This window comes from Epinephelus fuscoguttatus, linkage group LG12 (genome assembly GCF_011397635.1).
Source record: "Epinephelus fuscoguttatus linkage group LG12, E.fuscoguttatus.final_Chr_v1".
Taxonomy (NCBI): domain Eukaryota; kingdom Metazoa; phylum Chordata; class Actinopteri; order Perciformes; family Serranidae; genus Epinephelus; species Epinephelus fuscoguttatus.
This window is the reverse complement of record NC_064763.1, coordinates 3,085,174-3,111,401: the sequence shown is the minus strand read 5'-3', so window position 1 is coordinate 3,111,401 and position 26,228 is coordinate 3,085,174. Positions and strand designations below refer to the sequence as shown.

Here is a 26,228-nt window from a genome sequence, read left to right as displayed (position 1 = left end):
TGCAGTCATGTGCAGAGATGTGTACTGTAAGGATGAGGAGCATAGGAGAACTGTGTGTTCCATGTATAATAACATAGTAGATGCTTTACATAAAGGCAGCAAGCCATTTTTAAAGCGTAAATCTAAGAAGTATAATGTCAGACCTGGGTGGAAAGAGTTTGTAGCCGAACATCAAGCTGAAGCCCGAGAAGCCTTCAAATTATGGGATGACGCAGGCAGACCCAGACAAGGATATGAGCTTGAGAACAAGCAGCGCACTAATGCTAGTTATACATGTAAGTACGCTATCAGGTACATCACTAAAAATGAGAAAGCCATGAGGGCTGATTTCATGGCTAAGAAATTGCTAGGCAATAATGTGGTTGATTTCTGGAAAGAAGTAAGAGTTCTTAAAGGGATACGCCAACATTTTTTTTGTTTGCGTGTCTTGCCTCACTCCCGAGTCCATGACAAGCAGGTAGATACCATTCTTTCGGCTATACGTGCAGTAAAAAGGGAGAGCCGGGCAGAGCTCGCCCACCGCTAATTAGCTTAGCTCAAATGCTTGGAGTCAATGGGTATTGTTAGCCTGCCTCTGCCTGCAGTCATCAGATAAACTCTTCAGCAACTCTAAACGGTCCGGTGTGCTTGTTGTGACTTGTTTTTACCGCGTTATGTTACGTTATCTATTTTTAGGCTAAGATTAGCACTTTATGTAAGTTTTGAAAGAAGTACATAGGAAACTAAACCGCAGTTTTTGCGCATGCGCAAACCACCGCGGACATGCTTGGAAGTAGGTAAACAGAACAAAGCCTCTGTTTAGGAGAAGAAGAAGATTGCAACTACGGATTATGGCCGACTTTGTAAGAGAGGACGAAGATGATTTTTTCAGGACTGACGAAGATCCACAACCTTACCTATTTGAACCAGAATATACAGAGGAGGAACTACATGTTTTGGAAGCTGAGCGTGCACAAAGAGAAGCTGAGACAGTCGAACAGCCTGGGGCCGAGGGGAGAGTCAGAACCGGCATGGACTGGTAGTGTAGATGTGGGGCTTGTCAACCTATGCCGACAGAAAACGAGTGCTTCTGCTGTACTGAGTGGGAGTTGGTGCTGCCATCGATGGGGAGGCTTGATATATCTTGCGAAGAGGACAGTACACAAAGAGATTGTGTCACAACGAAGGATGCTTTTCCAGCTTTAGTAAATCCCGCAGTTGTTGAAACTTTTTCCATCTACCCAAAATAAACTGGAAAAAACGCCCCAGGCCGTCTGGACCTAATGGACAGTTGTCCGTAGAGTAAGTGACTATTATAATCTTATTATAAATTATAATATAATCATTCTAACTATAATAAAGATGCATGGGGCACATATTGTTGTATATAGCAAGCTGTATGAACAATTTGTCTCTACATGTATAGAGAAAAAAGTTACAGTCGTTTATGTATTTGTGGTTATTGATTAAAAAAATTCTTGTTTCTCAGACAATACAGGTTGGTGTCCTACTGCATTGTTTTGGAGTGGGCCCTGAAGGGAGAAACGCTGGGGAAAGGCAATCGTAAACCTTTGCCATCGTGTGTCGTCAGTGCTATTCGTAGAAGATATCCCTCACCAACGGGAACATACCAAGGATTCCAAGAGGCACAGGATGCTATGGATATGTTGTAGACCCAAAAGCTTACAAGCCATTCCAGTTATCAAAACACTATATAAAGACTTGTCTTGATCACACAATTGGTTGATACATTCACTATTCATATCCTTGTGACATATCTGCTGGCTAATAATTGTGTTCACTACCTTCCTATAATACTCTCTTTTTACCCTAATAAAAGTTTCAATACAGCATTATGTTGTTATTATTACATGCAGCGTAGTAACAATCTGTGAACAGACAGGTGACTCCTGAAATTGTAAATAGATTACACACCATATATTAGTTCAATACTCGACCTTCTGACAGCTAAATAATTTCAAAATAGTTTCTCTTTTGTTGTGTGACAAGTTCATCTATCTCCAACACTGCCCTCTTCTCTCAATCCTTCCACCATAACTGTTTTTCTTGTTTATTTGAGGACATCAACAGTTGTGATGGGAGGATCAGGAAGAGAGCAGGGTTTGAGATTGCTGTGTAATAACATCTGTAAGCTATTTTTATCAAACATTTCAATGTACAACTTGTAAATAACATGATCAGATTTTCAAAAGTAAAATGACAACTCACAAAATGATAAACTGTGTTATTTAATTTACAATATGTACATGTATGAGGTAAGAATGAATACTTTGCGGTAAATGGACAGGTATGGATGAACCTGCAGTCTTTTGTAATCAAGTTATTTGTTCAGTCGACAGACTGGTTTGGGACAGAAAAAGTAGCACTATATCACTATATTACTGTATGTCACACTATAAAACTAGAACATTATGTCACACTACATCACACTATATTACACTATATTACATTGTCCCAAATAAAAAAAATATCACACTGTAGCATCCTATTTTACAATGTATCACACCAAAATCAACAAATAAATAAAAGGCACACTTATGACTGCTTTTGGGATAGTGTGGAAGGCACTTGGGTGTCACCGTGGTTAGCCCTGTTGTTTACAACGAAAGATGGTACAGGTTTTTAAAAAGGGGGGGGGGGGGGGACAACATGCAACTTGAATATTATTCCTCTGAGGAGCCTGTGAACCTAGATTTGTGTGCTTTTATGACATCCTCCTTGTTGGGTTTAGGAAATGGGGCGATGTTGGCAGCTAGACGGGGGACGTTCACTTTTGATGTGGAGTCTCTGAATATGACTGAGGGATCCAGCCATCTGTGCAGTACTTGCTCCATCAGGTCATCTCTGAATCTTTGAGTTGTCTCCTTATAAATTGGCCGGGAAACCCACTGCTTGGACTGCTTCTGAAAGACAACGTTGTGTCTTTGGAGGCCTGAAATGATATACAAGCATGAATTGAGATGTTTCAAAACGTCCAATGACTTCTTGACAGATGCTGTTCCATAACATTTTATTTACTGCCTTGAGCAGAATGAAATAAGTCCTATATAGCTCTAGTTTACAGTGATTACGGTAGACAACTCGTGCAATGAAAATTCTCAAAAACTAAAATGATCTTTTTTAGGTATTTTGTGTAAACTTGCCACTACTTATATTCTTAGTATTTGCCTGTTGCAGTCAAAGCCTGTCCATGCTTTGTGTTGTGGTTCTCATTGTGATCCATGACAGCCAACCTTGTGCGTGCCTGCATCGAAGGATAGTCAAAATGCAGGCGCTTTGGACAGTATTTCAGGAGGGCATTATGGAAAACCTCAAGGTTTCCTGAAAACACAAAAACATAATTGACATTACAAACTACAAACTATAAACCTCATACTTTATGCAATATTTATCACAGTGTGTGTGCATGACCTGTTGAAGATTGTCATTGTGGAATAATGTATTTATGTCTTATGTATAAAAACTAAAAACGTAGAATAGTATGCATACCAATGCTCCTCTTGTCTGTGGTGCTACATAACCACCCCATTTACTGTAAATCATTTTCACAGAAAGATTTCCTGAACACACAGTTACATCTTATTGCATTTTATTGGACCTTTTCACTATCTTCCAACACATATATACATACCCGTGTGCTTGAACAGCGTCATTTGCTCCAAATCTTGAAGGAGACGTCTGTTCATCACCACCTCATATAAGGCTTTGAATGCAGCTGAGTCTTCCAACAACCATCTCTTCTTCCTTTGCTCATCTGCTGACAAATCGGGGTGGTAGCATTTGTGCTCTTCTCCATTTTCCTCCCAGCGATGGACTCCACGGATATGATGAAGGAGTGACTTCCATCGTCGAATCAACTCCTGACAATAACATTCCCCCACAAGAAGAAATCATTGTAGCATTGATGTAACATTCCATATTAACTATCCACTGAATAAAATTAGAAACATTGTATGCCATAGACATGTCAGCAAATCAGTAATAATGTTTCATCATTTTAGGAATGAAGTACTGAAAATGAGGTACTGTATGGTTTAGGTCCATAGGAAAAGTGAAATGCTGTAGGGCTGTCTGCAACGAGGTGTGATTGTGTTTACCTCTCCATCTCCTTTCGATGTGCTGCAGCACCACCACAAGTGATTGGTTATGCTCTTTATCCAAGGACCAATGTCTTTGCAGTACTTGCGTTTAGAGGCTTGGACCAATTTCTTTTTTATTCCTAAAATAAAAGGGGAAAAGGATTAGAAACAGACATTACAATTCAGAAATGGCACACACAGACAAATTATTTTCTATGGCTGTTCTCAGTGAAAACAGCACAGCATTATACTAAGTGACAGGTATTGTGCTATATGGGCACATACAATATTGTTATAAGTAGACCAACCTTTTGTTATATGCCAAGGATCAAACTAGTGGTCTATGTCTGGAAAAGTCTCTCTCAAAGTTTTCCTGATGGACGGATGTCTGTCAGTGGTTACGACCTTTACATGGATCCCTTCATCCAAGAGCCTTTCCAGTCCTTTCCTGAAACCTAATGGCTCCATACCAACAGAACTTTTTGCTTGGGTCACCTTGGGGGAACAAGAAAGGTTTCTGAGTTACTGGTGATTACATTTTTGAAAGAGACTTAGCACAATAACTGTTATATTTTTGTCTATTATTGTGTTTTTCTTACCTGAATCAATTCAAAAGTATGATTTCATTTGTGGAGTCATCCATGAAGGAGTAGGTTGTGTATTTGCTTGAATGGCCCGGGCTATCACTTCTTCCATCTCCACACACATGCACCGCCTCACCATCCAGAGTCTGGCAGATGAGCCGTGCAAAGATGGCATTCTCCTGCATCTTGTATGCTTCCTCAATGACAGGAATCAGGTAGCTAGACTGTATGTTATAATATGTGGTTTTCTTGGGCAGTTGAAGCCTCAAAACCGCTGCCCAATCAGCAATGTCAGTGTAAGTTGCACCAGTGAACAGCGTTGCTGCTGCTGTAAGCAGATTGTTTTCAGCCATCCCACGGACATTTGGACATGACTCCCATTCTCCAGTGTGACTGTTGTTGCATTGCCATCTCACTTTGAGTCTGCTGCCAGATGATGTTAGGCTGTTGTCACACATTTCAGCTCCACAAATACTGCATCTTTGAAATAGTTCCATAAGTCTGGACTCATTCACTATCCACTTCTTTTCCATCCATGTTCTTGTTTTTTGTGGAACGCTGGATGCGCTTTCCAAGCTAGATCCCTTTTCTGAGGTGGAGGGGCTTGTAAAGGGGACAAAACTGGAATCAGCAGGGTCATCACCAGGCTCTGAAGTCATACTGATGTCCAAGGCAGATGACTGTGGAGTAATATCCATTTCATCTGTTTCCTTTTCACTAGTCTCCTGTGGTTGGCAAATCAACATGACAATATTTAGTCTCTCTACTCAATTGTATAGTTTTTCAGCACTGACTGTTTCTCACTGCATTTCTCAGAAAGGAGAATATACAAATATCTGCCTGTTCAATTACTGAATTTTTGGTGCTCTGGATAATTGCTAAATAAAAGCATGAAATATAAATATGATGCAATAAATTGATAAATTTGTTTTTATTGTCATGGCTCCTAGGCTTGTAGCATATACTTACATGAAATAGTAGGCTTGTTCGTGCCCTGCCTGAAGCAGTCACTATGGATGACGATGCAATGCCCTGTACAACAAAGAGATGGATTTCAGAAATTGTTGCATTTATCACAAAGTAGACATGACAACAGAGTAATTAGCATACCGATTGTCCCCTCCAACTTGGTGCCAGGGCAAAATATTTCCCAGATCTTGAGGGCTTTGTGCGTGGACCTGTCTGCTCAGGACTAGTCAGCTGAAGAGTGAGTAAGGGGCCCTCAGCAGCATGGCTTTTGTGGGGGGTTGACTGTGGTACACCACTGGCACAATAGCTGAAATCAGCCACCAATTCTGTCGGATCTAGCGGGACATCTCTCACCTCGTCCTGAAATAGGTAAGATAACACTATTCAACAAAAAAGGATTACTTTTCATATTACTCACAATACATACATGAAGGCAATACATTTGAATGCAATTCATTACAGATCATCCAATACCCTACACATTCAATGGCAAATGAAAAGAATAACATCTTAGTTAGTAAAAGTATTGAAATTCAGTAGGAAAAAAAATGGTATTAGGCATAATTCATGTACCATAATCCAATTACTGTACACTATCCAGGTTTCATAAAAGATGAACATATGTAATAAACAAAAATATATAGATAGATATTCTGAACCATTGCATACTGTAACCTTGGAAAAAATTACTTGGGCTAGCCTTGAGGCTGTTGGGCCAAACAATGTAAACATACATCATTTTTTTGGTATTGTTGTTTTTGTAGCGTTATGTATGTTATGACTGTCATGTAGCTTACTACATGCACTTCAGAGCTACCATAACTTGGTTTGATTTTACAGATAAAAATAGCGCAGTTGTATTCTCACACTGGTTTTCCCTGCCAACATAGTTGTAACGTTACTCAATAAGGGGAAACACGACGTGACCTCCAGAGTTACGAGGCGAATACAGTAAAATGGACGTCCTATTTATCTTGTCTGGCGCAAGATAATATGCCGTGCTAAGCGTAACAACATGAAAACAAAACACAAGTACTTGCCTCGTTTACTGTCTGTGTGACACCGAGTGATGGGATGGCCGTGTCCTTCAAGAAAAGTCTCATTGTTCGGGTTCTGAATTCCAGTTTTTCATAGTAGTCGTCCCGTGAAAAATGCTCTGAGCAAACTAGCATCCTCTTGACTGCTTCTTGTGGGGTGTTGGGATCCATGTTCAGAGCACCTGGCCATTGTTTCATCCGCTCCGGATTTCTAGTTGGAATTGAGTGAAAAATAAGATGTGACGCTATCTTCTGCTTATTGTCGCAACCCCGTACAGCACACGTACGAGGCATTTTGTAAAATTGGGATTTATAAGTCTCTCTCTTCCAAAAAAAGTGTCACAGTGTCCTACAAACTCCGTCACCGATCTACTGCATGAGCTCTTCTCCTCTTCTTCTTCTTCTTTCTTTTTATGGCGGTTGGCAAACAACTTCTCAGGTGCATTACCGCCCTTCTTCTGCTTCTTCTTCTTCTGCTTTCTTCCTCAGATGTTTACTGGCGCGCATGCACAGAACTGCGGTTTAGTTTCCTATGTACTTCTTTCAAAACTTACATAAAGTGCTAATCTTAGTCTAAAAATAGATAACGTAACATAACGCGGTAAAAACGAGTCACAACAAGCACACTGGACTGTTTAGAGTTGCTGAAGAGTTTATCTGATGACTGCAGGCAGAGGCAGGCTAACAATACCCATTGACTCCAAGCATTTGAGCTAAGCTAATTAGCGGTGGGCGAGCTCTGCCCGGCTCTCCCTTTTTACTGCACGTATAGCCGAAAGATTGGTATCTACCTGCTTGTCATGGACTCGGGAGTGAGGCAAGACACGCAAACAAAAAAAATGTTGGCGTATCCCTTTAATAACTGTAAAGCATCTTTACCATGTACTGTAAATGGAACATCTGGTACAGACATTATTGCAGAGGTATGGAGATAGCATTATAGCAACTTATTTAACTGTCTAAAAAGTGATCTGTATAAGGCAGATAGTATTAGGGATGATGCCTCTGTTGAGATTATGTCTCATGAAGTGTATCAAGCTATTAATAAGATCTCTGATAATAAGGCTAGCGGTCTTGACCGCATTACTGCTGAACACCTTAAGTTTGCAAATGTGAGAACAGCTCCTCCTCTCTCTGTTTTACTAGTTTCATGGTCCATGGTCTGTTGCCTGACTCAATGCTCTCTGTCCTTTTAGTAAAGACAAAGTGGGAAAAATAAGTAGCCTAGATAACTACAGGCCTATAGCCCTTGCCAGCATTCTGTCTAAAGTTCTAGAAATTATCTTGTAAGATAAAATAAATGAGTATATCCGCTCCTCAGATAATCAGTTTGGTTTCAAAGCCAAACATGGCACTGACCTGTGCATATATGCATTGAAAGAGATTGTAAACAAATATCGAGGTCTGAACTCATCTGTTTGTATGTGCTTCATTGATGCTTCTAAAGCTTTTGATCGTGTTAACCATAGAAAATTGTTTATAAAATTGCGAGAAAGAGGGGTGCCTGGGTATTGAGTGCGAATTCTGGCTTAATGGTATGCCAACCAAACTGCGCAAGTGAAATGGGGTAATGGTGTCAAACAGGGAGGGATTTTGTCTCCTATTTTTTTTTATCTTTATGTTGATGATCTGTCCAAGAGACTGAATGCCTGTAAGACGGGGTGCATGATTGGTGATATGTTGGTGAACCACCTAATGTATGCAGATGATCTGGTAGTACTTAGCCCAAGTAGTATGGTGTAAGACAACTATCAAAAAGGTGTGTGCATAATTTTAACCATTCGTATTTGTAATGTTAAACATTTGTATGTCATGAAAATTGTTGTACACAAAATTCTGCTGTCATATACAGTACAGGCCAAAAGTTTGGACACACCTTCTCATTCAATGCGTTTTCTTTATTTTCATGACTATTTACATTGTAGATTCTCACTGAAGGCATCAAAACTATGAATGAACACATGTGGAGTTATGTACTTAACAAAAAAAGGTGAAATAACTGAAAACATGTTTTATATTCTAGTTTCTTCAAAATAGCCACCCTTTGCTCTGATTACTGCTTTGCACACTCTTGGCATTCTCTCCATGAGCTTCAAGAGGTAGTCACCTGAAATGGTTTCCACTTCACAGGTGTGCCTTATCAGGGTTAATTAGTGGAATTTCTTGCTTTATCAATGGGATTGGGACCATCAGTTGTGTTGTGCAGAAGTCAGGTTAATACACAGCCGACAGCCTTATTGGACAACTGTTAAAATTCATATTATGGCAAGAACCAATCAGCTAACTAAAGAAAAATGAGTGGCCATCATTACTTTAAGAAATGAAGGTCAGTCCGGAAAATTGCAAAAGCCTTAAATGTGTCCCCAAGTGGAGTCGCAAAAACCATCAAGCGCTACAACGAAACTGGCACACATGAGGACCGACCCAGGAAAGGAAGACCAAGAGTCACCTCTGCTTCTGAGGATAAGTTCATCCGAGTCACCAGCCTCAGAAATGGCAAGTTAACAGCAGCTCAGATCAGAGACCAGATGAATGCCACACAGAGTTCTAGCAGCAGACCCATCTCTAGAACAACTGTTAAGAGGAGACTGCGCGAATCAGGCCTTCATGGTCAAATAGCTGCTAGGAAACCACTGCTAAGGAGACGCAACAAGCAGAAGAGATTTGTTTGGGCCAAGAAACACAAGGAATGGACATTAGACCAGTGGAAATCTGTGCTTTGGTCTGATGAGTCCAGATTTGAGATCTTTGGTTCCAACCGCCGTGTCTTTGTGAGACGCAGAAAAGGTGAACGGATGGATTCCACATGCCTGGTTCCCACTGTGAAGCATGGAGGAGGAGGTGTGATGGTGTGGGGGTGTTTTGCTGGTGACACTGTTGGGGATTTATTCAAAATTGAAGGCACACTGAACCAGCATGGCTACCACAGCATCCTGCAGCGACATGCCATCCCATCCGGTTTGCGTTTAGTTGGACGATCATTTATTTTTCAACAGGACAATGACCCCAAACACACCTCCAGGCTGTGTAAGGGCTATTTGACCAAGAAGGAGAGTGATGGAGTGCTGCGGCAGATGACCTGGCCTCCACAGTCACCGGACCTGAACCCAATCGAGATGGTTTGGGGTGAGCTGGACCGCAGAGTGAAGGCAAAGGGGCCAACAAGTGCTAAACACCTCTGGGAACTCCTTCAAGACTGTTGGAAAACCATTTCAGGTGACTACCTCTTGAAGCTCATTGAGAGAATGCCAAGAGTGTGCAAAGCAGTAATCAGAGCAAAGGGTGGCTATTTTGAAGAAACTAGAATATAAAACATGTTTTCAGTTATGTCACCTTTTTTTGTTAAGTACATAACTCCACATGTGTTCATTCATAGTTTTGATGCCTTCAGTGAGAATCTACAATGTAAATAGTCATGAAAATAAAGAAAACGCATTGAATGAGAAGGTGTGTCCAAACTTTTGGCCTGTACTGTACATGAGTCTGTGAAATTGTTCGGGTTAGGATTGTTTTTATGAGTATGAATCTAAAAGCTGTGAGTGCAAAGTCTTGTGAATACAACTCTAATTTCTACGACTATGAAGTCCTCACTGTGAACACGAATTCGAGTTTGTGGGTACGAGTAGAAAAGTGTTGAAATTACGTCACTGAGGTCACAGGCAGGTCACGGGAGAAAGTAATCGAACCGCGATTCCTCCAAACGGGCATGCCCCAAAGGCAAAGATAGCTGATGACAGCGGACCGGGTAGAGCTGACAGCTTACGTTGCTGTGTCCTATTTCTGCAGTCCTGTAAATCATTCCTTAGACCAAACGCCTACAACAAGAATTTTCTGATGTAAGCCGCTAACAGAATTTATTCATTTATTTTTCATTTTCATTTCTGCCACACCATCAACACATGCTCATTCTTCACATACACATAGCATAACTTATATTGTAGTTATGCTATGTAGTGTGTGAAATAGAGTATGGTGAATGTGCTAGGAAAGATAGTATCAGCCCTACTTCTACCTGGAGCTCGCATGTACGGAGCCTGGGTTTGGTAGAAGATGGCAGTGCTGTTTGGACTGAGAAAGCTACGTGTAAGTAAGGAGGAAGTCCAGGAAGAGGAAGGTTATTTAATTGTGGGAGTGGCCTATTTGAATCCATTTTGTTTGAGGCCATGCAGCAAGGTGAGTGTGTTTGCTGATCCTGTAAGTTTATTTAGCTCCTTTAACTTTAGCTTATATTGTAGTTATGCTATGTAGCATTTGAAATAGAGTGTGGTGAATGTGCTAGGAAAGGTAGGATCAGCCCTGCTTCTATCTAGAGCTCGCATGTACAGAGCCTGGGTTTGGTTGAAGATGGCAGTGCTGTTTGGGCTGAGAAAGCCATGCATAAGTAAGGTAAAGGAGGTTATTGGGTTGGTGCAGGGAGGGGAGCAGACCACCTAGGTGGAAGGAAGTTCAGGAAGTGGTCAGGCATGCAAAGGCTTCTTCAGCCCCAGGGCCTAATGGAGTCCTCTACTGGGTTTGTAAAAGTGCACCTGATACCCTTAAATTCTTATGGAAACAGCTAAGAATAGTTTGGGAGAAGCAAATTATGCCAAGAACATGGTGTAGGGCAGGGGGTGTCCTCATTCCTAAGGAGAAGGAGTCAGTACCGCATAGCCTCATTTGGAGTGCATAGCCTCATTTAGAGCATACTAGCATGATCTGGCACCAGATTCAGGCAGCGAAGATTAAGAAAAGGGACCTCCATGTAGTATTTTTAGATCTTGCAAATGTGTTTGGTTCAGTACCGCATAGCCTCATTTGGAGTGCGTTTGACTACTTCAGAGGGCCACAGGCAGTTGTTAACTTAGTGAAAGCATATTTTCAGGGTATTAGGTTATGTCTAAGTACAGCAGGTTTCACAACAGGTTGGCAGAGGCTAGAAATAGGCATCATGTACAATTTCTCCATTAGCATTTACTATGGCAATGGAAGTAATCATCAGGGCTTCAGAGTGGGTGGTAGGTGGAGAGAGATGGCAGAATGGGTTGCATTTTCCACCAGTTAGGGCTTACATGGATGACATGACACTGGTGACCACAACAATGCCATGTACAAAGAGGCTACTAAAGAAGGTAATTAAGAACCTCAAGTGGGCCAGCGTGATGATCAAGCCTAGTAAATCTAGAAGCATCTCGATATGTAGAGGGAAGTTAAGTGATAGGAAGTTTGTCATAGATGATGAGGAAATCCCAACAGTTAGGGAAAAGTCAGTAAAGAGCTTAGGTAGGTGGTACAATGTGGAGTTGAATGATGAGGAACAGGTGGTGAAATTTAGGAAAGATGTGGCAGAAGGATTAGATAGAATAGATAAATCAGAACTTCCAGGAAAGTTGAAGTTGTGGTGTTTGCAATTTGGGCTATATCCTAGGTTAATGTGGCCATTGTCAATTTATGAAATTCCAATATCCGTTATACCTGTATGGAAGAATGAGCATGTGTTGATGGTGTGGCAGAAATGAAAATGAAAAATAAATGAATAAACTCTGTTAGCGGCTTACATCAGAACTTTCTTGATATAGGCTGTTTGGTCTACAAAATGATTTACAGGACTGCAGAAATAGGACACAGTAACATAAGCTGTCAGCTCCACCCGGTCCGCTGTCGTCAGCCATCTTTGCCTTTGGGGCATGTGCGTTTGGAGGAATCGCGGTTCGATTACCTTGCCCTGTGACCTGCCTGTGACCTCAGAGATGTAATTTCAACACTTTCCTACTCGTATCCACAAACTCGAATTCGTGTTCACAGTGAGGACTTTGTAGTCGTAGAAATTAGAGTTGTATTCACAAGACTTTGCACTCACAGCTTTTAGATTCATACTCACATAAAAACAATCCTAACCCTGGGGCATCGGTGGCTTCGTGGTAAAGCAGGCACCTCATGTACAAGGCTGTTGCCGCAGCGGCCCGGGTTCGACTCCAGCCTGTGGCCCTTTGCTGCACGTCACACAACTTAATCTACAAATGCATATGTAGACATAGAAAACTGCATCATTGTGGCCTTAACCAATCCAGGGAAGAGCTGTATTCGCTACACATCTAGCCTCAGGGAGCATTGGTATAAAAGCCTGTATTTGTTTTCATTTTTGTACATTTTATATAGGACTGCTATCTTTTATGTGGAATGTATATTTTGTATTTTATGTTTTTGTATTATATTCTTTTATGGACCACTGAGTCTGCAATAAAGACATGATTGATTGGTTGAATAAAACAATCAGGCTCACAGATGTGTTACCGTTAAAGTCTGTGAAGGAGCTCAGAGGAGTGAATCCGTGCGTTCGAAGTACAGTAACTGACAACAATGTGCTGTCCTGACCACGGTAAAGCCAGAGGCCGCTGCCTAACGATGTCCTTTAAAAAGGTTTTAAATCCAAAGGCACATTCAAAACAAAAACTCATGATGTCCAAGGATTAGTCCCACAGTGCTGTGTTGTCCTTTTCTGATGCAACGCTATCCCCTCTTCATTTGTTGACTGACATAAACTCCACTGCTAAGCTAGCTAACACATCCCTATTTTAAACCCAACACTTTTGTGTTTGCTTCCATTTTTCCACAAGTTAAAGTAAAAGTTCTAAAACTTTTTTTATGCATACAAAAGACTTATTTCTATAAAAATTTGTACACAAATTTGTTGAAATATTTGTTGGTGAACGATAATCCATCCACCTTACAGGTGTGGCATATCAAGATGCTGATTAAACAGCTTCATTACTACACAGGTGTGCCTTGTGATGGTCACAATAAAAGGACACTGTAAAATTGTTGTTTTGTTTTAGAAAAAAGACATTTAGTAGGATTTCACATGACTAACACCCCAGAAATGCATTTTTTTGGTCACAGATACCGCAGAAACCCAAAGTTGATTAGGGTGTTGAATGTGACCTGTGAAATGTTGGTGTACTCCTCTTCAGTGTGCTGTGTGAAGTTGCTGGATATTGGCAGAAATTGAAATACACTGTCATACATGTTTATTTAGAGCATCCCAAATATTTATATTCATATACCTGTAAACAAAACATGAGACAAATATCTTGTTGGTATAAAACATTTTTGTTTTCTGTATAAGTGAGTAATCCTCTCCCTCCACAGGCAGGAGATCTTCTGTACTTTCCCAGAGGAACCATTCATCAAGCAGAGACACCCGCAGGAGTGGACCACTCCACCCACTTGACTCTCAGCACCTACCAGAGAATGTATGACATCTCCTTTTCTCTGTAGCCTTCAATTTAACACCCTGTCTAAACACAGTATTGAGTGGATGTCACATGCGTTTTGGCAATGTTCAGAGGCACACAATCACTAATACTAATACTAACACTGCATGCTAAACAGTTGAAAAGGTTTAAATATGCTCTAGATCATGCTTTGGGTCACTATAATGCACATATAGCATGGCAGCTCATTATACAACCTGTGCAGACAGCTGTACTGATTAAATTAGGAGCAAATGTGTTGTGACTGTGAAAGGCGGCTGAATTGCCTCTTCTTCAGACATATCGTGACTCTTTGCTCCAAGTATTTGATTTCCAATCTCTAGTTTGGGGTACTAGGTTTTGCCACAGTACCAGGTGAAGTAGCTGAATCATAATAAAAAAAGATGTCTGCTTTGAATAAGACAATAAAGATCAATACAACAGAGAAGGCTTTCCTGTCCAGCATTGTAAAGTCAATAGAATATGGAACCTTACTGGATCATCATTTCTAGCAAAAAGATTTAAAAACTTGTCAATGGGGCGTTGGTGGATTAGTGGATAGTAGAGCAGGCGCCCCGTGTACAAGGCTGCTGCCGCAGCGGTCCGGGTTCGATTCCAACCTGTGGCCCTTTGCTGCATGTCATCCCCTCTCTCTCTCCCCCTTCACTCTGCGCTTTCCTGTCAATTAAAGGCAAAAATGCCCCAAAAAAAAATCTTAAAAAAACAACAACTTGTCAATGAAGAATTTACTCAGATCCTCACTGAAGTATAGTGGAATTTATCATTGCTTTGTTAAAGGTAAATTGTGTAAGACTTGGTGGGCCTTGGTGGTGTCTTGTAATGAATGAATGAAATATTTAAACTGGTAAAAACACTGAATAAAGCAGTTTCACATTACAAATTAGTGTATCTCTGCTGCAGTTTGGCTTGACGGAGACTACTGCTAGCCCAGCACCTGCCAATATGTGCCCACCTTTTTTCTCTGATAAACTTTAGATCCAGACTTGCACTCCGCAGCTTGTTGCAGATGGGCTTCTTACTACAGTGGCTGACACGAAAAAGCAGTAGTGCTAATGGCCCTATCTGGAGCCAGTGTTTAATGTGTGAGCTACTGTAGAAACATCAAAATACAACAATTCTTATTTTCTTGTGATTATACACCAAAGATATGCTTATTATGTTATATTCCTTATCTGCCAATATATCCCCCTAAATCCTACACACTGGACTTTTTGAGGGTAACTCCAGAATACATCTTGGAAGTAGGAAACACATAACTGCACTGGCCTCTAAAGGTTGAAAGATATGTCTGTTGAACTTCTGTACTTGTATTTGTGACCACACATAACTGATGTAGTGTATACTATAGTGCCAAAATACACCACTGCTGCTCAGGATGTGGAAATGATAAATGGTCTGCATTTAGGGAGGGCTTTTTAAAAGAAGCCTCTCATTCATCCATTTACAAACACATACTGATGGCAAAAGAGTTGTGATGCAAGGTGCTGCCCACTGAGAGCTACTCCACACATGGATAGAACCAAGGAGGGAACCACCAACCCACATACCATGTAACAACATGCTTTACACAAAACCTGCAAGTTATTTATTAAAAAGAATTGCACTCTTGTCTTTGCAGGAGTAGCTGTAGTGGCAGCTGTGGACATATCTACGGCAAGCATTCAACAAGGCTGCAAGGAAAAGCCAGTTGCTGCTCCTCAAAGTCAAGGTTGCTTCCTTAGTAGGATGGGTCCTCTCGAGTCGGGTCCTAGAGAGATGCTAGGCAAGATTCCTTCCTAGCATTAGGTGGAAATACATTGGAACAGGCTAGCGAGTAAGGTTGCAACGGTATGAGATTTTCATCATACAATAACTGTCTCAGAAAATATTGCAGTTTCATGGTATCATGGTATTACAGAATTATTAGTATCAGTCAGAATGATCCTTAAAGGAAGGAAATGGAAGGGTTTTTAATGGTTGAACAAACGTTTTATTACTTTCACTGAGACTTGAAAGCATTTTTTTAATGTAAGGATACGTAAAAAGTGTCCCTTTTGAAAATAACTAAAATGAAGATGAGATTCTCCGTCCAGTTGCACTTTTTTTTCCAATACAGTAGATAAGCATGATGTATGATAAACACAGTATGATAACCATTAGTTTTCATATCCGATGTATCGCTGCAACACTACTAGCAAGTACCCAGGTGTGTGTTATTGAAGAGGCCCTGCCTTCAGTTCAGGCAAATTGTGGTCAAAGAATTGTTGGTTCTTCATGCCTACTGAGGATACACATGGGCACCTTGAAAACTCTCTAAAGGAAGGACTCTGTCCTTGGTAGACTTTGAAGAATCCTTAGTATTGGAAGTCTTTCGGCGTTATTCTATGACATAGTCTTATTAAAAATTCAGCTGTTAAAGGATCCTTCCTTAACTTTGAGGAGCACCACGTGTGTGACAGTTCTTTGTTCAAACATTTACTGTGTCTGTATGTTGCCATAGTACAGCATATGTGTTGTTTTCTTCTTGTCTCCACTCTCATCTCATAGAAGTACATTTGTTACCTGGTTGCCAATGTGTTTTTTAAGGAGGCAAAAGAGAATGTGATTGGATCAGATGTTTCACAGACGACTGGGCCAATAATCAACAAGAGCTTAGTGCAGTCGCCATGGCGGGTACGGGGTCCATATACTGACAGAGATTACAATAACCGATGTTTTCGGGGGGAACCTGTTTGTGGATATATACAGATTTATGAGGGAGCAGGTGTATGGTATTTTTTTAAATAAAATTTGGGCAATTGTTGGAAATTTGTCCCTCTGTGATGTGGCTGGTAAATAATGTCAAGTTCTCTGATAATCACTGACCTGTCCTTTTTTACCTGTCCTTACCTCAGGTCACTGGGAGATTTGCTGTTGGACATATTTCCTAGCTTGCTGTGTGACCGCAGCAAGAGTGAAGTCAGCCTGAGACAGGGCATACCCAGAAGACTCTTACTGGTAAAACTGTGTGGATCAATGTAACACAACTTAAAATGACACTTTAGTTGTACTGTATGTAGAATTGCAGAATAAAAGATACCCTGTGGAGTTTTTGACAACACTGTAGAGCAATGTTTTGATGAGCTTCCCTTTTATTTTATTATCTTGTATTCAGCTGTAGCTCAGAAGGTGGAGCGGTTGTCCACTTATCAGTGGGTCGGTGGTTTGTAGACTCACAAGTCAGTCTTTAGGCGCTTTGCTTAACTAAAGACTGATGTCTTTCTCCCTGATTTTGTGTTTAGATGGGCGGATACAATTTCAGAGTTTAAAAAAACTCCTTACGTTGCAGTAGTAAATCCACAGGGCGGTCCTTCAGTGGCTCGCTGAACTCTTGTGCTCGTAAACATAGTCCGACTGCGTTAAAAGTTTCAAACAAAGTTGCTGTAAGTGTTTCATTTGCACAGCTTGTGGACTGAGCATACGTTTGGTAAAACAGATTTAAATCTCTCGGCATCCATTTTCAAGCTCTCTGTGTGTTTGTTTGGTTGCGGACGAGAAAAGGGGGAGCGCACATTTCCGGGAGGGCGTGTCTGAATTGCTGAATTGTTTCTCTCACATGCTTAATGTGGCCTCTCAGAGGGCATTAAATCGGTTGAGGTTTTGTGACAGTCATGGTCAGTCTGTCTGCTTTGCATCCCATTTTGCTGCAAAAAAATGATTGAAGTCAGTTAAACAGACTAAAAACTTTATCTTATGAGGTAAAACTGATGTTGACATTTTCCTTTGGGGAAATATTTTGCAATTGGAAAAAAAAGGTAATAAATTATAATAATCACAATACTCAGCATATTACAGTACATTTATTATCACAATAATATCATGATGTAAATATTGTGATAATATTGTATCATAGGTCCTCTTGTGATTCCCACTCCTAGTGGCAACTTGCATAGTAGCCTCTGCTGCCAGCGTATGAATGTGTGTGTGATAAGTGCATTTATCATTTACCAGCATGGGAAAGACCTGGTCTCTGTTTTAATGCAACCACAAAGTTGATGATAGAGTCATAAAGAAAAGACTGTCCCATTGCTGTGTTAGTGGGAAGCTTGTCCATCTTTTGAACTTGCCCCAGAGTGGAAGTTTCCTGGCTCCATATGAATCCACTCACATGGTGGTTGGTGGAGTGGAGCAGCTGAGATGATGTTGGTGCAGATCAGGCAGCACAGCATGATTTTGGGGAGTTATTTTGTCATAAAATTGTCATCACCTTTACTCATCTCAGCTAGTGGCACAAACAGCCATTTTCTTCCCTCTGAGCTGGCAATAGCTGTGGCCAGAGGCATTATGATTTCAGGTTGTCTGTCTGTCCGTCTCTCCAACCGTCTGTCCCATTCTCATGAACATGATATCAAAAGAACACCTCGAGGGAATTTTGCGGCCATTATTTAACATCGTAACTCAGGAACAGAAGGGGAGGCATTTAGATAGATACGGAATTGGTGACACTAATCTTGGGTGTCCACTTTAAAACTGTGCTGATTGTATAGATCTTCTGTGCTGTCGAGAAGAAGATGTGGATGAAGCATCCATGTTTTCACGGGCATGGATATAAATTATAAGTGCAACTCAGCTGGTGTGCGAAGGCATACAACTTGACATGGTTATTTTAGTTATGACTTCAGTTGGTGGACATACACATAGACTTGCAAACACTGAAAGCTTCTGCTGTACACTGGGGAAAATGTCACTTTAGCTTTGATTCACAATTTCAGCAATAAGCATTCACACTGACCCAGACTGGGTTTGTTGGCTGTATTTGTGTGTGTAGGGTAATAGTGAAGGCTTGGACACCGCCAGGCTGCTAGCCGCTAGATTCAGATCTCTGGCTGATGAAATGGAAACAGGGATGCAGGAAGTGACCTCCACTCACATGAAGAGAGACTTCATCATGAACAGACTGCCACCGTACAGCCAGCAGGAGCTGCTTACACCATGTGAGCTTGTTTGTGTTTGTGTGTGTTCAAATGTGTAGGGGACTGTATACTATGCGCACATTAATATATTCCACTTGGCCGTTTTTTGCATACGTGCATGTAAGTGTGTGTGTGTGTGTGTGTGTGTGTTACAGCTGGGAAGATTCCTGCCTTAGATGCATATTATCATGCATCCCTACAATTAAGTGAAATGGTCTTCTTAGAAATTAAGGCAATCAATGTTGGCTGTGTAAGGCTGAGTGGTGGTTCAACATAGGCTGCCTTTACACTACCATGTCTTGATGCCCAATTCCGATTTGTTGCCTATATCCAATTTTTCCTGACTGCTGTTTACATGTTGTATTCACCTTATTTTTCACGGAGACACGGAGGCAAAACAGAACGCAGCCAGTTTCCGTTTTTTTTGTGCGACACTTCCAGTCCAGCACTCTTGACCACTGTGTAAATGTCCCACGGTATTTGCTATAGTGACATTACTGCGCGCATGGAAATGTTTATGTTACTGAAAGCAATTTTAAGGACTAACTTTAAATATTTGAAGTTTATCGTTAAAGAATAAATCACCTGGAAAGCTGCCGCTGCTCCACATAATTTAAAAGGTAACTTAGCCTACACAAAGCAGTGGAAATGTCCGTGCAGCTGCAGACGGGTGCGGCTGGATGATTGATGCATACATGCTGATTCGGGTGCTATCAGAGCCGATCCGTGCATCACTATGGCTTAATAATCAACTCAGTCAATAAAAACAACCCGTCCTGTGTTAGGAGTGTATGTCGCTGACAGAAAAAAAAGAAAGAAAAATAAAAAAAAGATAGAAAAGCAGCGTACACCTCACATATTTATTTCTCACAGTTGCGCACACGTTTGGCTGGCAAGCAGAAGCACCGTCTGTGTGTCTGTGTGTCGAGGGTGCGAGCCACAGCTTCAGCTGCTCAGGTAGAGAGGCTGTGTAGCCCAGTGTGTTTTTTTGCTGATTTGGTTCTGCAGGTTCTCTGCTGGTACACTGGAGACGGGGATCAAGCAGTTTGTCTCACTCGGGATAGATTGTGCTTTTTTTGGTTCATAGTGTTCGATTAATGTGCAATTTATTCGGCTTTCCTTCCTTTCCCTCGCTCATGAGCACGTCATCAAAATGTGCTGTCGTCGCATTATTCATGACATACGACATGGATTGCCAGGAAATATCCGATCTGTCTGTTTAGATTACAGACCTATCTGACAATATCCGATATCATGCGTTTTTTTTCCTGTTTACACGTTCATGTTATAGATCCAATCTGTGCCACTTGAGAGGAAAAAATCGGAATTGGGTCACATGAACCATGTAGTGTAAAGTAGGCTATAGAGACTGGGTGACTGAAATACTTTGACCTAGAACATAGTTTGAGTGTAACATTTGTCCAGATTGTTTGGATAGGCCCACAGAGTCAGGTGGCATGCTAATAATCTGTGGTGATTTGTGTAAAGAGTGTGCAAATGTCATTATCTGCAAATCCCTTTTGTGTTATTTTGTGTGTGTGTGTGTGTGTGTGTGTGTGTGTGTGTGTGTGTGTGTGTGTGTGTGTGTGTGTGTGTGTGTCTTACAGCTGGGAAGATTCCTGCCTTAGAGGATATGGTATGTTTGAGGTTTAAAGACCATATGGTGATAATGGTGGAGCCAAGCCAAGAGAGAACAGTAAGTCTAACACTGGTCAGTTAGATGTATATTTTTAGGTTTTTATTTAGGTTTTCCAATGTTTTATTGTTGTACAACCCCAATTCCAAAAAAGTTGAGACACTGTGTAAAATCGAAACCAAAACAATGCAATGGTTTGAAAATCCTTTTCAACCTATATTAAATGTACAGTACAGAGATGAAATATTTAATGTTCAAACTGATAACTTTGTTTTTGTAAATATACGCTCATTCTGAATTTTATTCCTGCAGCACATCTCAAACAAGTTGGGACAGGGGCATGTTTATCACTGTGTGACATTACCTTTCCTTTTAACAACACAAGTGTTTGTAAACTGAGGACAATAGTTGTTTTTAAATTTTGAAAGTGAAATTCTTTCCTATTCTTGCCTGATTTACATATTCAGTTGCTCAACAGTCTGCGGTGTCTGTTGTTGTATGTTGTGCTTCATAATGTTCCACACATGTTCAGTGGGAGACAGGTCTGGTCTGCAGGCAGGTCACTCTAAAACCTGTACTCTTTTACTACGAAGCCACGCTGTTGGAACACGTGCAGAATGTGCCTCTCTGTCTTGCTGGAATAATCAGGGACGTCCCTGAAAAAAATGTTTTCTAGATGCCAGCATTTTTCTATAAAACCTGCATGTACCTTTCAGCATTCATGGTGCCTTCACAGCTGTGCAAGTTACCCATGATGCCATGGGCACTAACACACCCCCATACCATCACAGATGCTGGCTTTAAACTTTAAGCTAGTAACAATCTGGATGGTCCTTTTCCTCTTTAGCCCAGAGGACATGATGTCCATTACTTCCAAAAACAGTTTGAAATGTGGACTCGTCAGACCACAGCACACTGTTCGACTTTGTGTCGGTCCATCTTTGATGAGCTCAGGCTCAGAGAAGTCTGCAGTTTTTTTGGATGTTGTTGATATATGGCTATCACTTTACATGGTAGCGTCTTAACTTACATTTGTAGATGCAGCGATGAACTGTGACAGTGTTTACTGACAATGGTTTTCCAACACATTCCTGAGCCCATGTATTAATGTCCTTTATACAATCATGTTGGTTTATAATGCAGTGCAGCCTGAGGGGTCAAACGTCATAGACATTCAGTGTTGATTTTTAGCCTTGCCCCTTACATCCAGAGATTTCTCCAGATTCTCTGAATCTTTTGATGATATTATAGATTGTAGATGGTGAGATCTAAATTCCCACAACTGTGCTTTGAGAAACGTTCTTAAAGTGGATCTATTATGCTTATTTTCAGGGTCATATTAATATATAATATTTGGATCTAGTGGAATAACTTTATGTGCTTTAATGTTCAAAAAACACCTCTGTCTGAAATGCTGTGTTTGGGCTTATGTCCCTCCTCCCCAGCAGCCTATTCTGCTGTGATTGGTCAGCTCGCTCAGTCTGTTGTGATTGGTGCAACATAGAGTGTGGTTTTTTGTTTTTTTTTAAACTCTGATAATAGCTGTATTAACAGAGTCGCCACGTTTACATGTTGAGTTATGTGGGTCTACTAGCTCTGTATCAGTTTCTCCGTCTTTCTCATCCAACTCAACATGAGGTCTTGTACTTGTTTTGAAACCTATGCCCTTTATAGTTGTTGATGACAGCTGAAAGTCCAAATAAAAGAAAATATGTCCTTTTTTTCCTGCTCTAACATCATAACAAAGTCAAACGCATGTGATAATGTGATGCAGAAATATATATTCTGTAGCTTTTGGGAAACAGGATTTCAGTCCTGTAAAATATTTCCATGTGCTGTATGTCAAACACAAAACCACATATAATTTCTGTGTTACATACCTTTGCTTCTCGGGCTGCTCCCTCAGAGTAGCCCTGTACAGGTGTGTGCTGATCACTACCATCTTCTGAGATGCCACAGACTGTGTGCCCACTGAAACGGTTTGTGGAGGGTCCGTTTGGCATCCTACATCCTGGAATCTGGCTGTAGTGGAGAGGTGTTGGGCACCAGGGCCCTGCTGTGATGTACTCTAAAAGAAAAAGGAAAATTAAGTAACTTAAATTGATATTGCACCAGATGAAAACAGTCAACATCTAAAACTCTAAACAGTGCTGTCCCCTGTAAAATCAGCAGACCAAACAGGTATTCAAACACAGGTAGAGAAAGACACACACAAAACATCCTTTCATCACATAAATATCTCTCCAGCTATGTAATTCAGACTAACTACAATGTTAGTAACAATATTGTGAACGGCCTCCATGTAACAGAGCTCCAAGTAAAAAAGAAAACAGGTTGTACATTTTCCATAAAAGCCGATTCACTATCAAACTTGTGCAGCCACACATTTTGACAAATAAATTTCAGGTCTTAATTCGACCCAAGGTCTGACTGTTGCTGTGCTGTTGGCTAATCACTCGAGCTGGCAGCAGTTAGCTTCTTAGATCGGGCATGACACATAAAAGTGTAGAAACTTTTGTCAATATGGACATGCTTCACATCTTAGGTCAGTTAGATTCTCCACAGTTTAATCGTTAAATTCATCTTATTGAGACTAGCAGTGTGACTGACTCTACACCGAGGAGCAAAAGCATTTCAAAGCAATAGCTTTGGTTTGCCAGTAAGCCGAGACCTACAGCTATAATGCTGTGTAAAACACAAAAGAAAAGGTAGAAAGCATAATAGGTCCTCTTCAAAAGCCGATTCACAATCAAACTCTGAGTACAGTCACACATTTTGAGAAATATATGCAGGTCTTACTTCCACCCCAGGTCTGACTGTTGCTGTGCTGTCGGCTAATCGCTTGAGCTAGTGGCAGTTAGCTGCTTAGATTGTGCATGACTTATTGATTCTCATTAATTCAGTTATTAAATTCATCTTACCGACACCACCCAGCTAGCAGTCTAACTAACTGTAAGCCGAGTAGCAAAAGCATTTTAAAACAATGGTTAGCCAGTTAGCCAAGGCCTACAGCTAAGCACTGGGTGTACAGCAGGTGTACATTAGCTCCTACAGCCATCTACTCCACACTTCAACACTTGGCAGCAGCCTCCTGGTTTGTTTTTACACAACAAATTCACACAACTCATAAAGCATACTTACAGGTTGTGATCCTGAATCTCCAGATTTGTCCAACAAAGGGAACTGTGCCATCTTTCAGGAATAACTGCTGTGAAAATCCAGCAGTAATCTGTTGCCAGTTTATGAAGCAGTCCTCAGGAAAATAGAGGGAACACAATAAAATGTCCGGGTTGTGGAGGAATTATATCAAAAATAAATTCCAGCCCCTTCTTTGTTCCTTGAAGTGTCAAAGATTCGGTGCCTGGAAGTGGGCCTGTAGGCTCCCGACCTTGAACTTCTTGTCTCTTGTTAGTCGTCTTCAAATGTCGATTTGATCTCTTAGGTTCAGCTGGCAAATACTTAAAGAAACACTGGAAACAGGCAAGGTCCGATGCAATCAAGTTTAATGTGTCAACAGGCTTTAACACATACAACTTAGTGAGTCAGACTCCGGAGTGTGACTAAAGAACTGCGTTCAGAACCCTAGCTTATATGCTGGTGGAGAACCAGACGAGTCTCCACCTTTTTTGCTAATACTTCCTACTCGAACCCAATTCTATTGGTGGAGAACTTCTTTGTGTCCAGTTCTGATTGGGCCGTTTTTAATGGTGTGATGTAGCCTGGAATTTCCCAAAATTCCTTCCCTTAGGTTCGGTTCCATTCTCGCTCTATTTTTTAAAAATATGTGCATTCTGGGGACTCTCTATACAGTCCACAGTGTTTCTAGTTTCATGCAAAATAAAACCTTGGAGTACAATAAGTGAGCAAGTGTGTGCTAGTTACAGCACCTGAGTATGTGTTTCATCCTTGGAGTACAATATGTGAGCAAGTGTGTGCTAGTTACAGCACCTGAGTATGTGTTTCATCATTAAACAGGACATGGTGTGTTCTTTCAGTAAATGACCTTGACAACAGATTCAAAGGAGTGAATGATCAAAGGAGTAAATGACCTCGACAGTATCTAATACAGATTCAAAGCTTTTATAATGCCTTGTACATGATTATATGGCTCTTTTTTGTTTCCCAATCACTTAGATATCTTAACTTTGTTACTTGATTTACTAAGCACAAACTTTTACACTACATCCTTCTTCCTTTGGCAGTCCAAACAAGGGCAATTTTTGGTCACAATGAAAAAGCAGCGTCTCCTAGACATGGCATCTCCTCAAATCTCCTCAACAGTTCAAACTCTCTGCAACCTCTGCTCTGGCTCTGCTCTGAGCAGGTTTGTTAGGGGATGCGGCTCAGTTGCCTTACATTGTGAGCCAATAAATTCACAGAAGTAGAAGCGGGAAATTCAAACAAGCTGTTTCAGGCAGCTGAGGTACTGTGTGTCTGTGGGGAGAGAGGTCTCCCTTTAGCCTGGATTTTTTTTTTTTGTACCCACACTAAAGAAGAGTGAAAACCCCCAAAAGCATAATAGGTACTCTTTAAACTTTTGGACTATTTGTCTACGCAGTTGTTCAGAAAGTGACCATCTTTGTTTGCGAATAACAGCCATTTGAGGATGCCCTTTCATACCTATTAATGATACTATAATTTGTATAATTTGTACCAGTTACCAAACAGGTGGGTTTTTTTGAGCATTCCACAACTTTCCCAGTCTTTTGTTGCTCCTCTCCCAACTTTTTTGAGACATGTTGCAGGTTTCAAATTCAGAATGAGTGTACATTTTCAAAAACAATTGTATTCATCAGTTTGAACATTAAATATCTTAAAAAAAAAAAAAAAAAAGGCTTTGCAAATCATTGCAGTCTGTTTTTTTTTTTTTCCTTTTACACAACAGCCCAACTTTTTTTAATCGAGGTTGTAATAAAGATCAATACCTGGTATGCGTGTTGAATTGAAAACAATATTGTCATTGGATCTTCACTTTATTTTTTTCTTTTTTATCAGTGCAAAAGGCAGTATAAAAAAATCAAGGTAGTGTCATACATGCATACATGGGGGTAGATGGAGACAGTTATAGGGACAAAACAAAACAAGCAAACAAAAAATGATCAGGTATAATAGTATTCTTGCTGTCATAGATATGCAAAGCAGTTGTTTGTTGTGTGTTGTGTTTCTAAATGTGTGAGCTGTGTAACTGACAGTTATGTTGTCATTTATGTGTTCATAGCATTTTATTACTTTTGCACAGCACTTTGGTCAATGCTGTTTTTAAATGTGCTTCATTAATAAATTTGAGTTGAGTTTATGTTGGAAACAGGAAAGAGAAGACAGACTGAGCAAATAATAAAAGAAAAATACATCATATAAATAATAAGCATAATATATAATACTATATATACACATAATAATAATGAATACAATAATAAATGTAACTGCAAGTGGCAATTCTTGAGCTCAAGCCAACATGGATCTTTAAAATGTGTAAGTTACAAAGGATCAAGACCTTTTGACAGTTTACGACACCAGCATTAAAGATAACCAAGAGGCTGAATGACAATCGGACAGATGCTCAGTCATTTATGTCCAAACCTCTACCAGGCCACACTCTTCTTTGGAAACACTGTTGCTTTCTGTTGGTCAACTGCAGAAACATTTTGGGGGCATGCTTTAATGGCTAACATAAAAATATCCGCTTAGTTTGGTGATGTTTGGACAAACTGTCATTGATTTATGGGCAAATTTTGTGGAAGG

General features: G+C 40.6%; 1 protein-coding gene across 5 annotated transcripts in view; it reads left to right on the top strand.

The window, feature by feature from the left end:
- riox2 (ribosomal oxygenase 2) overlaps nt 1-26,228 on the top strand; it is a 130,053-nt gene that overhangs the window by 76,461 nt on the left and 27,364 nt on the right. For 4 of the 5 annotated variants that reach the window (XM_049591557.1, XM_049591555.1, XM_049591556.1 and 1 more), the window contains 4 exons: nt 13,795-13,898; nt 16,793-16,895; nt 18,706-18,871; nt 20,458-20,546. In XM_049591557.1, the coding sequence (XP_049447514.1) occupies nt 13,795-13,898; nt 16,793-16,895; nt 18,706-18,871; nt 20,458-20,546 (462 nt within the window). Of the gene's footprint in view, nt 1-13,794; nt 13,899-16,792; nt 16,896-18,705; nt 18,872-19,005; nt 20,429-20,457; nt 20,547-26,228 lie in introns of those variants that run through there. The other variant, XM_049591558.1, reaches the window with a different exon arrangement.